A 12,263-nucleotide genomic window follows, 5' to 3' on the forward strand; every position below is an offset into this window, starting at 1 on the left:
TACAGGCGCATGCCACCACACCAGCTAAGTTTTGTATTTTTAGTAGAGATGGGGTTTTGCCACATTGGCCAGGCTGGTCTCAAACTCCTGACCGCAGGTGATCAGACTTGCCTCGGCCTCCCAAAGTTCTGGGATTACAGGCGTGAGCCACCACACCCAGCCTTAATATATTAAATTTAAAATGTTAATATATTATGTCACCCAAGAGGAAATTCCAGCTTATTTTTTATCAATTATTTCTATTTTTACAGTAATTACCACACTCATTCTTGACTTCTTTTTTCAATGATCTCTATCTCTAGATCATTCAAGAATGTTCTGTTAACATACAGTGGCTCACGCCTGTAATCCCAACACTTTGGGAGGCCAAGGCAGGTGGATCATCTCAGGTCAGGAGTTTGAGACCAGTGTGACCAACATGGTGAAACCCCGACTCTACTAAAAAAAAAATACAAAAATTAGCCAGGTGTGGTGGTGGGCACCTGTAATCCCAGCTACTTGGGAGGCTGAGGCAGGAGAATCGCTTGCACCCAGGAGGCAGAGGTTGCAGTGAGCCGAGATGGAGCCACTGCACTTCAGCCAGAGCAACAGAGTGAGACCCTGTCTCAAAAAAAAAAAAAAAAAAAAAAAAAATCACTATCAGTCACTCCTTGATGTAACTGGCGATCTGAGATAATATAACAGCTGTGGCACCGCTATGGACCAGAGAGGGGACAGGAGGCTTCCCCAAGGGCTGTAGTTCAGTAATCCATTAACAAAAGTCTCCCTTCTAAAGTCTCTGTCTTGTTTTTTTTTTAAAGACAGGGTCTCACTCTGTCACCCAGGCTGGAAGTGCAGTGGCGAGATCTCAGCTCACTGCAGCCTCCGCCTCCCAGCTTCAAGTGATTCTCCTCCCTCAGCCTCCCAAGTAGCTGGGACTATAGGCATGTGCCACCATGCCCAGCTAATTTTTGTATTTTTTTTTTTTTTAGCAGAGTTGGGGTTTCACCATGTTGGCCAGGCTGGTCTTGAACTCCTGACCTCAAGTGATCCTCCCGCCTCAGGCTCCCAAAGTTCTGGGATTACAGGCGTGAGCCACCGTGCCCAGCCAAAAGTCTCCTTCTTGAGTCTAAATTGCTTCAAATGCATAGAAGCTCCCATAAAGCTGAAATATAACATATAGCAAAGTAAGTCATAGGGGGCTTCGTAGGAGTTAATGTTTCACAAAATGCAGACATTTATGTACAGACAGGTGATGTTATAGATACCAAAGCTAGGACAGGTGATGACCTAAGTCTATTTTGCTGAGCAAAGGGTACCAAAGGGCAAAAGACATCAATTAAGAGAACCATTCATCTCAATATTTAACTCGGATGTGACTGTTCAAGTTGCATTCCAAAAGACATTACCCAGAATACTGAACAATGGAACTGCTAAGAAAGGGAACATGTTACTGTTAACATCTTACCGTTAAAGTAGAATTTCAGCCTATTGGCAAATACATTGGTTGCTGGGATATTGAGCTTTGAAGCAACATGCTCTACAATACTCCTAAAGCCACCAGATATTAGGAAAACCTGAACATTTCGCTCCTGTAGGCGACTTACCAGCTCCCTGCAAAATAAAATACAAAATACCCAACACTGAGTAATACAAAAGAAAAAAAAAAAAAAAACGAAACATGAAGAGGGAAATAAGATATATTTTCTTCTCCTGAATGCATTTGCCTGAGGTATGTTTGACAAGGTATACTGCCTGGGGTGTTAATGTTTTATATATGTTTTTCTTTTTCTTTTTTTTTTGAGATGGAGTCTCGCTCTGTCGCCCAGGCTGGAGTGCAGTGGTGCAATCTCGGCTCACTGCAACCTCTGCCTCCAGGGTTCCAGCGATTCTCCTCCCTCAGCCTCACAGGTAGCTGGGATTACAGGCACCTGCCACCACATCCAGTTACTTTTTTTTTTTTTTTTTTTGAGATGGAGTCTCGCTCTGTCTCTGTCATCAGGCTGGAGTGCAGTGGTGCGATCTCAGCTCACTGCAACCTCCTCCTACAGGGTTCAAGCGATTCTCTTGTGTCAGCCTCCCGAGTAGCTGGGACAACAGATGCGCACCACCACGCCCAGCTAACTTTTGTATTTTTAGTAGACATGGGGTTTCACCATGTTGGCCAGGCTGGTCTTGAACTCCTGACCTCAGGTGATCTGCCCGCCTTGGCCTCCCAAAGTGCTGGGATTACATGCATGAGCCACCATGCCCAGCCTTATATATGTTTTTCTAAATGCACTTAGAAATCAATGGGTAGGGGCTGGGCGTGGTGGCTCACGCCTGTAATCCCAGCATTTTGGGAGGCCGAGGCGGGTGGATCACGAGGTCAGGCATTCGAGACCAGCCTGACCAAAATAGTGAAACTCCATCTCTACTAAAAATACAAAAATTAGCTGGGCATGTTGGCACATGCCTGTAATCCCAGCTACCTGGGAGGCTGAGGCAGGAGAATTGCTTCAACCTGGGAGGTGGAGGTTGCAGTGAGCCGAGACTGCACCACTGCACACCAGCTTGGCAACAGTGCGAGACTCTGTCTCAAAAAAACAAAAAACAAAACAAAAAAAAACAATGGGTAGGGTTTGTCTACTTTAGGAAACCGTTCCAGAACTCTACTCTGCCCATGGACCCAGAAAAACACAAAATGAGGACAAACAAGGAAAGCTTAGGTTTTCTCTGGAGAAAGAGGAAAGGCAGAAACCGACAGGACCAGACAACTGGCCAGACAAGACCACGTGTAAGTGCCAAAAGCACCACACAGGCCACGCCTTTAAATCCAGCAGTTTGGGAGGCCAAGGTAGAAAATCACTTGAGGCCAGGAGCTTGAGAACAGCCTGGGCAACATAGCAAGACCCCCATCTCTACAAAAAATATTTTAAAGGCTGGGTATAGTGGCTCAAACCTATAATTCCAACACTTTGGGAGGCTGAGGTGGGAAAATTGATCATTTGAGCCCACAAGTTCAAGACCAGCCTGGGCAACATAGTGAGACCCTGTGTCTATAGAAAATTAAAAAAAAAAAAAATTAGGCATGGTGGCCTACGTCTGTAGTCCCAGCTGCTTAGGAAGCTGAGGCAGGAGGATCCCTTGAGCCCAGAAGCTGATGCTGCAGTGAGCTCTATTCATGCCACTGCACTCCAGCCTGGGTGACAAAGTGAGACCCTGTCTCTCAAAAAAAAATTTTTTTTTTAAATTAGCTGGGCATGGTGGCATGCACCTGTAGTCCCCACTATTAAGGAGGCTAAGGAGGGAGGGCCACTTGACCCCAGGAGTTCAACGCTGTAGTAAGCCATGATTATACCACTGTACTCCAACATGGGCAACAGAATGAGACGCTGACTCTAAAAAAAAAAATAATAGGCCGGGTGCAGTGGCTCACAGCTATAATCCCAGCACTTTGGGAGGCCCAGGCAGGCAGATCATTTGAGGTCAAGAGTTCAAGACCGGTGTGGTCAACATGGCGAAACCCATCTCTACTAAAAATACAAAAATTACCTAGGTGTGCTGGTGGGCACCTGTAATCCCAGCTACTCGGGAGGCTGAGGCAGGAGAATTGCATGAACTTGGGAGGCAGAAGCTGCAGTGAGCTGACATTTCACCACTGCACTCCAGCCTGAGTGACAGAGTGAGACTTCATCTCGAAAAAATACAATTTAAAAAAATAATTAAAAAATTAAAAAATGAAAATGAAAATAAATAAACCACCCAGAGGGCGCTCTAAAGGAATAGTTAGATGCTCTTGGGAGGATGTGCCCCCCAACACTGGTGCTGAAATACACCTGGAGCCGGGGCTCCTCTTACCTTATGCCGGGGGTCAGGTGTGGGGGTTGCTCTGCTATGAGTCTCTGCACCTGCTCCCTGGAGGGCTGGATGAGGGCTAAGCGCTCTGTGAGAGCAGCTTTGAAAGGCACTGCCCCGCCCATGGCTCGCCGTGTCCTAGGAGGGAGACCCAACAGTCAGGCCAGCCAGGTCCGATGTCCTCGAGGTTAACATGCCTTACTGCCCCAGGTCTGCACAACATCCACCAAAAGGAGGAAGCTACCAAGAGCCCCAGTGTGCAACAGACAGGCTTTGCTACTAGGAGAGCAAGGCCTTGGAATAAACTTTTGAAGGATTGCTTGAAGATAACATTAACAGGCTGGGTGCAGTGACTCATGCCCATAATCCCAAACACTTTGGGAAGCTGAGGTGGGCAGATCACCTGAAGCCAGGAGTCTGAGACCAGCCTGGTCAACATGACAAAACCCCATCTTTACTAAAAAAATGCAAAAATTAGCCAGGTGTGGTGGTGCACGCCTGTAATCCCAGCTACTTAGGAGGCTGAGGCAGGAGAATTGCTGGAACCCGGGAGGCAGAGGTTGCAGTGAGCCAAGATCTCACCACTGCACCCCAGCCTGGATGACAGAGTTAAGATTCCATCTAAAAAAAAAAAAGGCACACAGCCTATCCATAGGTATTTTTCTTGCAAGCTGTGAGCTGTCATAAATCAAGAAAGAGACCAAAGGTTAAACATTCTTCCATGAAAGGCAGTTGAAAATGAAATAGTGTCCGGGTGCAGCAGCTCATGCCTGTAATCCCAGCACTTTGGTAGCCCAAGGTGGGCGGATCACGAGGTCAGGAGTTCGAGACTACCCTGGCCAACATGGTGAAACCCCATCTCTACTAAAAATACAAAAATTAGCCGAGCGTGGTGGCATGCGCCTGTAATCCCAGCTACTCAAAAGGCTGAGGCAGGAGAATTGCTTGAATCTGGGAGGCAGAGGTTGCAGTGAGCCGAGATTGGGTCACTGCACTCCAGCCTGGGTGACAAAATGAGACTCCGTCTCGAAAAAAAAAAAAAGAAAATGACATGGTGCATGACTGGGGGACTGGGACTGCAGAGGGAGGTCCCCAGCTGCAGGGCGGGAGGGCAGGAGGGAGAGAGGGGATCTGACCCAGGATCCACCAAGAGACTCTGAACCTTTCCAGGGAACCACTAAGGCCACACTTTCAACCATGACACAAAGCCACTGGACACTTGGACCTCGCCCCCCAGGCCATCTTCTTTAGTTAGTGACGGTTGTCATTCCCCGATCAAGCTAAGAACATGTCTTATCCATGTTTGTTTGCCATAAATATTTATATAAATGAATGAATATGTCAAATTCAGCTCTAAGTAATGAAAGAAAAAGCCTAGTGCTCATGTTCCATAGCCAGGGTCTAGCACTTCATCCAAAACAGTCACTCTTTAGAAAGTCTTTATCATTTCATAAAGTGAATAAATGCTATCCCTACATTTCTGACACTGCATCCTCAACGCCACAGATTTTGGCTAGCTCATCGATTCCTTCTTCTCTGATGACCGTGCTGTCAACATCAAAACACACAGCATCTGCTGAGTAGAAAAGCTTCCTCAGCTCTGAGTGGGAGACCATCGCTGGAAGAATTTTCCTCCTACAAGAAAAAAGATAAATGTATTTAAAAGATAAATGTATTTAAAGACACCAAATAAAATTATGAAAAGATCCCACCTTGCCTACTAAGCCAATCTAATTTGTGTCAAAGTCAGTGCAGGCCACATAAGAGTGTTCTCACAGATTCATTTTTTTTTCCTTTTCTTTTTGTTTACTTCCCACACTACACCAGTTTCTTCTTTCTTTCTTTCTTTTTTTTTTTTTAGGTGGAGTCTTACTCTGTTGCCCAGGCTGGAGGGCAGTGGTACGATCTTGGCTTACTGCAACCTCCACCTCTCAGGTTCAAGTGATTCTCCTGCCTCAGCCTCCTGAGTAGCTCAAATACCTGTGCCTCCTTGAAGCCTTCTTTCTTTTCTTTTAGATATACATATAGTTGTTTTTTTTTTTTCTACCTAATTGTAGTGAGGAAGCAAGCATTAAAGCGGAGGTGTGAGGCCGGGCGCGGTGGCTCAGGCCTGTAATCCCAGGACTTTGGGAGGCTGAGGCGGGCGGATCACGAGGTCAGGAGATCCGAGATCATCCTGGCTAACACAGTGAAACCCTGTCTCTACTAAAAATATAAAAAAATTAGCTGGGCGTGGTGGCAGGCGCCTGTAGTCCCAGCCACTCGGGAGGCTGAGGCAGGAGAATGGCGTGAACCTGGGAGGTGGAGCTTGCGGTGAGCCGAGATCGCGCCACTGCACTCCAGCCTGGGCGACAGAGCGAGACTCCGTCTCAAAAAAAAAAAAAAAAAGCAGAGGTGTGCATGAGGCTCTGTGGGAACACAGGAAAAATGTTTAGCCTTATCTATGAAACAGGGCTTCAGACTGGGCACAGTGGCTCATCCCTGTAATCCCAGCACTTTGGGAGGCTAAGGCAGGAGGAGGATTGCTTGAGGCCAGGAGTTCAAGACCAGCGTGGGCAACATAGAGAGACCAAGTCTCTACTAAAAATAATAATACAAAAAATTAGCTGAGCATAGTGGTGCAAGCCTGAAATCCCAGCTACTTGGGAGACTGAAGCAGGAGAATTACTTGAACCCAGGAGGTACAGCTGCAGTGAGCTGAGATCGTGCCACTGCACTCCAGCCTGGGCAACAGAGCAAGACCCTGACTCTAACTAAAAGAAAAAAAAAAGAAGGCTTCAAGGAGGCACAAGTATTTGAGCTGAATCTGACAGGTAAGTGGCCCTCTGAGTGGGTTGTCAAAGGGCAGGGCATCGATTTGGCATGTGCTGGGAGGAGAGGGAGCGGGGGTGGAGACAAGGAGGGAGGCTTGTGATGGCAGAGCGAGGAGTGTGAGCAAAGACAAGGAGAAGGAAGCAGATGACCTGCTGGAAGCTACCCCATGGCTTGGCCCAGGGGCCTGGCTGTGCATCAGGAATTCAGACTAAGCAGGTCCTAGGGCCAGGCTAAGGAGTTTAGACTTTAACTTCCAGATACTGGGAAAGGCTTTAAGCCTCGGAAAAAAGGTCAGAGCTAAATATGAGGGCTAAACATACACAATGTCGCCAGTGTACAGGGGCTAGTTGAAGACATGGTCTGATTAAAGTCCAGGAAGAGGCTGGGCGCGGTGGCTCACGCCTGTAATCCCAGCACTCTGGGAGGCTGAGGCGGGAGCATCACTTAAAGCCAGGAGTTCAAGACCATCCTGGCCAACATGGCAAAACCCCATCTCTACTAAAAAACTAAAAATTAGCCGGGCAGGATGGCGTGCACCTGTAGTCCCAGCTACTCAGAAGGCTGAGGCAGGAGACTCTCTTGAACCTGGGAGGCGGAGATTGCAGTGAGCCAAGATCACGCCACTGCACTCCAGCATGGGGCCACAGAATGAGACCCTGTCTCAAGAAAAGAAAAAATCATAAAAATAAAGTCCAGGGAGAATAGAGAGAGGGAGAAGAAAAGAGTGCTAAGGACAGAGCCTGCAGGACCACCACCTTTACGTCCTGACTTGAGCCTGGGAAGGAGAAGGAAAATGGTGAAGGTACAGGAAGAAACTCTGGAAGCCACACTGCTACAGAAGCTGCAGAGGACAGAGAGTCAAAACAAATTTTTTTTTTTTTAGACAAGTTCTCACTCTGTCACCCATGCTGGAGTGCAGTGGTACAATCATGGCTCACTGCAGCCTCCAAATCCAGGGCTCAAGTGATCCTCCTGCCTCAGTCTCCCAAGTAGCTGGGACTACAGGTGCGCACCACTATGCTTGGCTAATTTTTAAATTTTTTTTTGAAGAGATGGGGGTCTTGCTATGTTGCCCAGACTGGTCTTCAACTCCTGGACTCAAGCAATCCTCCCACCTAGGTCTCCCGAATTGCTGGGATTACAGGCATGAGCCCCCATGCCTGGCCTTTATTTTTTAGAAAATCTTTGGACTAGAATTAGGATGAAAGGGACCCTCAAGATTGCCTAGACCAGCCTCCTATCAGAGACTAATATGTCATATACAAGGCTACACAGATGATGTAAGTAATCTATATTTAGAATAGACTGCAGTTAAAAACAGACTCAAAGCAGTTGAACAACCCACTGCTCAACTGATTTCCAACCAATGCAGTTGGCAGAATAAGGCCATTTTAAGTTGACCTGGAAAAAAAAATATTTTAAGTCAGGGGTCAGCAAACTATAGCTTGTAGGCCAAATCCACCCTGCCACCTGGTTTGGTATGGCTCACAAGTAAGAATGATTTTTACATTTATTTTATTTTACTTTACTTTTTTTTGTTGTTTTTTTTGTTTGAGACAGAGTCTGGCTCTGTCGCCCAGGCTGGAGTGCAGTGGCGCGATCTCCGCTCACTGCAAGCTCCGCCTCCCGGGTTCACGCCATTCTCCTGCCTCAGCCTCTCTAAGTAGCTGGGACTACAGGTGCCTGCCACCACGCCCGGCTAATTTTTTGTATTTTTAGTAGAGACGGGGTTTCACCGTGGTCTCGATCTCCTGACCTCGTGATCTGCCCGCCTCGGCCTCTCAAAGTGCTGGGATTACAAGCATGAGCCACCGCGCCCGGCCTACTTTACTTTTTTTGAGACAGGATCTCATTCTGTCACCTAGGCTGGAGTGCAGTGGTGCCATCATAGCTCACTGCAGCCTCAAACTCCTGGGCTCAAGTGAACCTTCCATCATGGCCTCTTGAGTAGCTGGGACTACAGGTGTGAGCCACCACGACTGGCTGATTTTTACATTTTAAACAGTTGAAAAAAAAAATCAAAAGAAGAATAATATTTTTTGACATGTAAAAACTAATGAAATTCAAATTTCAGGCTGGCTGCAGTGGCTCACACCTGTAATTCTAGCACTTTGGGAGGCTGAGGTGGGAGGATTACTTGAAGCCAGGAGTTCAACACCTATCTGGGCAACATACCAAGACCTCATCTCTACAAAAGTATTTTTAAAATTAGCCAGGTGTAGTGGCACACACCTATAGACCTAGCTACTCAGGAGGGTGAGGCAGAAGGATTGCTTGAGCACAGGAGTTTGAGGCTGCAGTGAGCTACAACCATGACACTGCACTGCAGCCTGGGTGACAGAGTGAGACCCTGTCTCAAAAGTAATAATAATAAATAAAAATGAAATTCAAATTTCAGTGTCTATTAATAAATCTTTTTTTTTTTTTTTTGAGAAGGAGTCTCGCTCTGTCACCCAGGCTGGAGTGCAGTGGCACAATCTTGACTCACTGCAACCTCTGCCTCCCAGGTTTAAGTGATTCTCCTGCCTCAGCCTCCCAAGTAGCTGGGATTATAGGTGCATGCCACCACGCCCAGCTAATTTTTGCATTTTTAGTAGAGATGGGGTTTCACCATGTTGGCCTGTCTGGTCTCGAACTCCTGACCTCAAATGATCCTCCTGCCTCGGCCTCCCAAAGAGCTGAGATTACAGGTGTGAGCCACCGTGCCCTACCAGAGCCACAGTACCCAGCCATTAACATAATGTCTTTATTACATAATTTATGCCCTTCACGATCTGGCTCCTATGCCTGTGGATTTTACCAACCTCAGTCCGCACAAATACACATACACACACATTTTTACACACACACATTATTCACATGCACATGCACACACATACACACACACACATTTTTTTTTATTTTGAGTTAGGGCCTCACTCTGTCACCCAGGCTGGAGTGCAGTGGTGCAATCTCAGCTCACTGCAACCTCTGCCTCCCTGGCTCAGCCTCCTGAGCAGTTGGGACTACAGGCAGGCATGATATCTGGCTAATTTTTTGTATTTTTAGTAGAGATGGTGTTTTACCATGTTGCCCAGGGTGGTCTCAAACTTTTGGGCTAAAATGATCCATGCGACTCAGCCTCCCAAAGTGCTGGAACTACAGGCGTGAGCAACCGCGCCTGGTGACACACACAATTTATGGCTCAAGGAATACTAAGGACTTTTTTTTTTTTTTTTTTTTTGAGACGGAGTCTTGCTCTGTCACCCAGGCTGGAGTGTAGTGCAGTGGTGCAATCTCGACTCACTGCAACCTCCCCATCCCGGGTTCAAGCAATTCTCCTCCCTCAGCGTTCTGAGTAGTTGAGACTATAGGCACGTGCCACCACATCCAGCTAATTTTTGTATTTTGAGTAGAGACGAGGTTTCACCATGTTGCCCAGGCTGGTCTCGAATTCCTGACCTCAGGCAATCCACCTGCCTTGGCCTCCCAAAAGTGCTGGGATTATAGGCATGAGCCACCGCACCCGGCCTATGTCATGTGTTTTTTTATTCCTCTACACCATTTCAAATGCTGCTCCTCTGCCTGGAATCACCATATCCCCCATGTCATGAAGAAAGTCCTACTTCTTCACCGTGCAGATCAAGTGGCCTCCCTTATACTATATTATTTCCTCCCCATCAACCCAGAAAATCAGTCAATCACTCCAGTTGAATTATCTTCTATCTCTGCACCCAGCACCCAATAGGTGTTAGTTAAATGTTTCATGAATTAAATATTTTATGAATTAAATAGAGTTGAACCTAAGCAGTTATTAAGAACTCAACAAGGGGCCGGCTGCAGTGGCTCACACTTGTAATCTCAGCACTTTGGGAGGCTGAAGCAGGAGGATCATTTGAGGTCAGGAGTTCGAGACCCGCCTGGCCAACATGGTGAAACCCCATCTCTACTAAAAATACAAAAATTAGCCAGGCATGGTGGCAGGCACCTGTAATCCCAGCTACTTGGGACGGAGAGGTGGGAGAACCGCTTGAATCTGGGAGGTGGAGACATGGAGATTGCAGTAAGCCGAGATTGCACCACTGCACTGCAGCCTGGGTGACAGAGCAAGACTCCATCTCAAAAAAAAAAAAAAAAAAAAAAAAAGAACTCAACAAGGGCCAGCATGGTGGCTGATGCCTGTTCCCAGGACTTTGGGCAGCCAAGACAGGTGGATTGCTTAAGGCTAGGAGTTTGAGACCAGCCTGGCCAACATGGTGAAACCCTGTCTCTATTAAAAAAAAAAAGATAAAAAATAAAAAGAAACCAGTCATTTGGCTTTGGTCCAGCAGAAATCAAGCTAATTCATACTACATGCCCAGGCAGGCTCACTGTAAAGACCTTGAAGTCAGCAGGTCTATCAGCAGAGCAGCAGCACTTACTGTAGTGCAAGTCCACTAAGAATGGAGAATGAACCACAGGTGAGTGAAGAGGAAGCCAGAAACAGACAAATGGTGTAAGAGGAGCTAAAATGAGATAAGTGGGATAAGCTAAAGAACTTTTTAAGAAGGTACATGAGAAGGCCGGGCGCGGTGGCTCATGCCTGTAATCCCAGCACTTTGGGAGGCTGAAGCGGGTGGATCACCTGAGGTCGGGAGTTCGAGACCAGCGTGACCAACATGGTGAAACCCCGTCTCTACTAAAAATACAAAATTAGCTGGGCATGGTGCCACATGCCTGTCATCCCAGCTACTCAGGAGGCTGAGGCAAGAGAATCGCTTGAACCCGGGAGGCAGAAGTTGCGGCGAGCCGAGATTGCGCTATTGCACTCCAGCCTGGGCAACAAGAGCGAAACTCTGTCTCAAAAACAAAACAAAAAAAAAGAAGATGCATGAGGCAACATAACATAACTAAGAATGGGCAATGCTCCTGAGAATGACTGATGGGCACCAGAATCTCAAAGCCAGTCCCCAGGGACCCTGACACAAGACCCAAAGAGGAATGCATAATGCATGGGTGCCATCTTCAAGAGGTTTCCAGTCTTGTCGAAATGATTGGACAAATAATTACTGGCCATGTTTGAAAAACCAGTTACTTTGGCTGGGAGCGGTGGCTCACACCTGTAATCCCAGCACTTTGGGAGGCCAAGGCAGGCGAATCACAAGGTCAGGAGTTCCAGACCACCCTGGCCAAAAGTACAAAAATTAGTCAGGTGCCTGTAATCCCCGCTACTCAGGATGCTGAGGCAGGAGAATTGCTTGAACGCGGGAGGTGGAGGTTGCAGTGAGCCGAGATCCCACCACTGCACTCCAGCCTGGACGACAAGAGCAAGACTCCATCTCAAAAAAAAAAAAAAAAAAAAAAAAGGCAAACCAGGTACTTGAACCTCTTTCCAACCACTGACACTAGCAATAGTTTCAATGAGATTGGCCGAGTGCAGTGGCTCACACTTGTAATAATCCCAGCACTTTGGGAGGCTAAGACAGCAGGATCACTTGAGCCCAGGAGTTTGAGATCAGTTCTTGAGAACACAGTAAGATTCTTTCTCTAAAAAAAAAAAAAAAAAAAAAAAAAAAAGTGGGGCATGGTGGTGCATGCCTGTGGTCCCAGATAGTCAAGAGCCTGTGGTGGGAGGATGGCTTGAGTCCAGGAGTTCAAGGGTGCAGTGAGGCCAC

The 12,263-nt window shown here is 47.1% G+C and overlaps 1 protein-coding gene across 10 annotated transcripts in view; it reads right to left on the reverse strand.

Moving 5' to 3' along the window:
* Window positions 1–12,263, reverse strand: part of LOC103784930 (phosphoserine phosphatase) — a 40,275-nt gene that overhangs the window by 4,748 nt on the left and 23,264 nt on the right. For all 10 annotated transcript variants that reach the window (XM_034964178.3, XM_055115980.2, XM_055115979.2 and 7 more), the window contains 3 exons: window positions 5,293–5,451; window positions 3,820–3,954; window positions 1,448–1,593 (listed from right to left, as the gene is read on the reverse strand). In XM_034964178.3, the coding sequence (XP_034820069.1) occupies window positions 1,448–1,593; window positions 3,820–3,954; window positions 5,293–5,432 (421 nt within the window). In that variant the 5' untranslated portion in view covers window positions 5,433–5,451. The remainder of the gene's footprint in view (window positions 1–1,447; window positions 1,594–3,819; window positions 3,955–5,292; window positions 5,452–12,263) is intronic.

This window comes from Pan paniscus, chromosome 6 (assembly GCF_029289425.2).
Source record: "Pan paniscus chromosome 6, NHGRI_mPanPan1-v2.0_pri, whole genome shotgun sequence".
Classification (NCBI taxonomy): domain Eukaryota; kingdom Metazoa; phylum Chordata; class Mammalia; order Primates; family Hominidae; genus Pan; species Pan paniscus.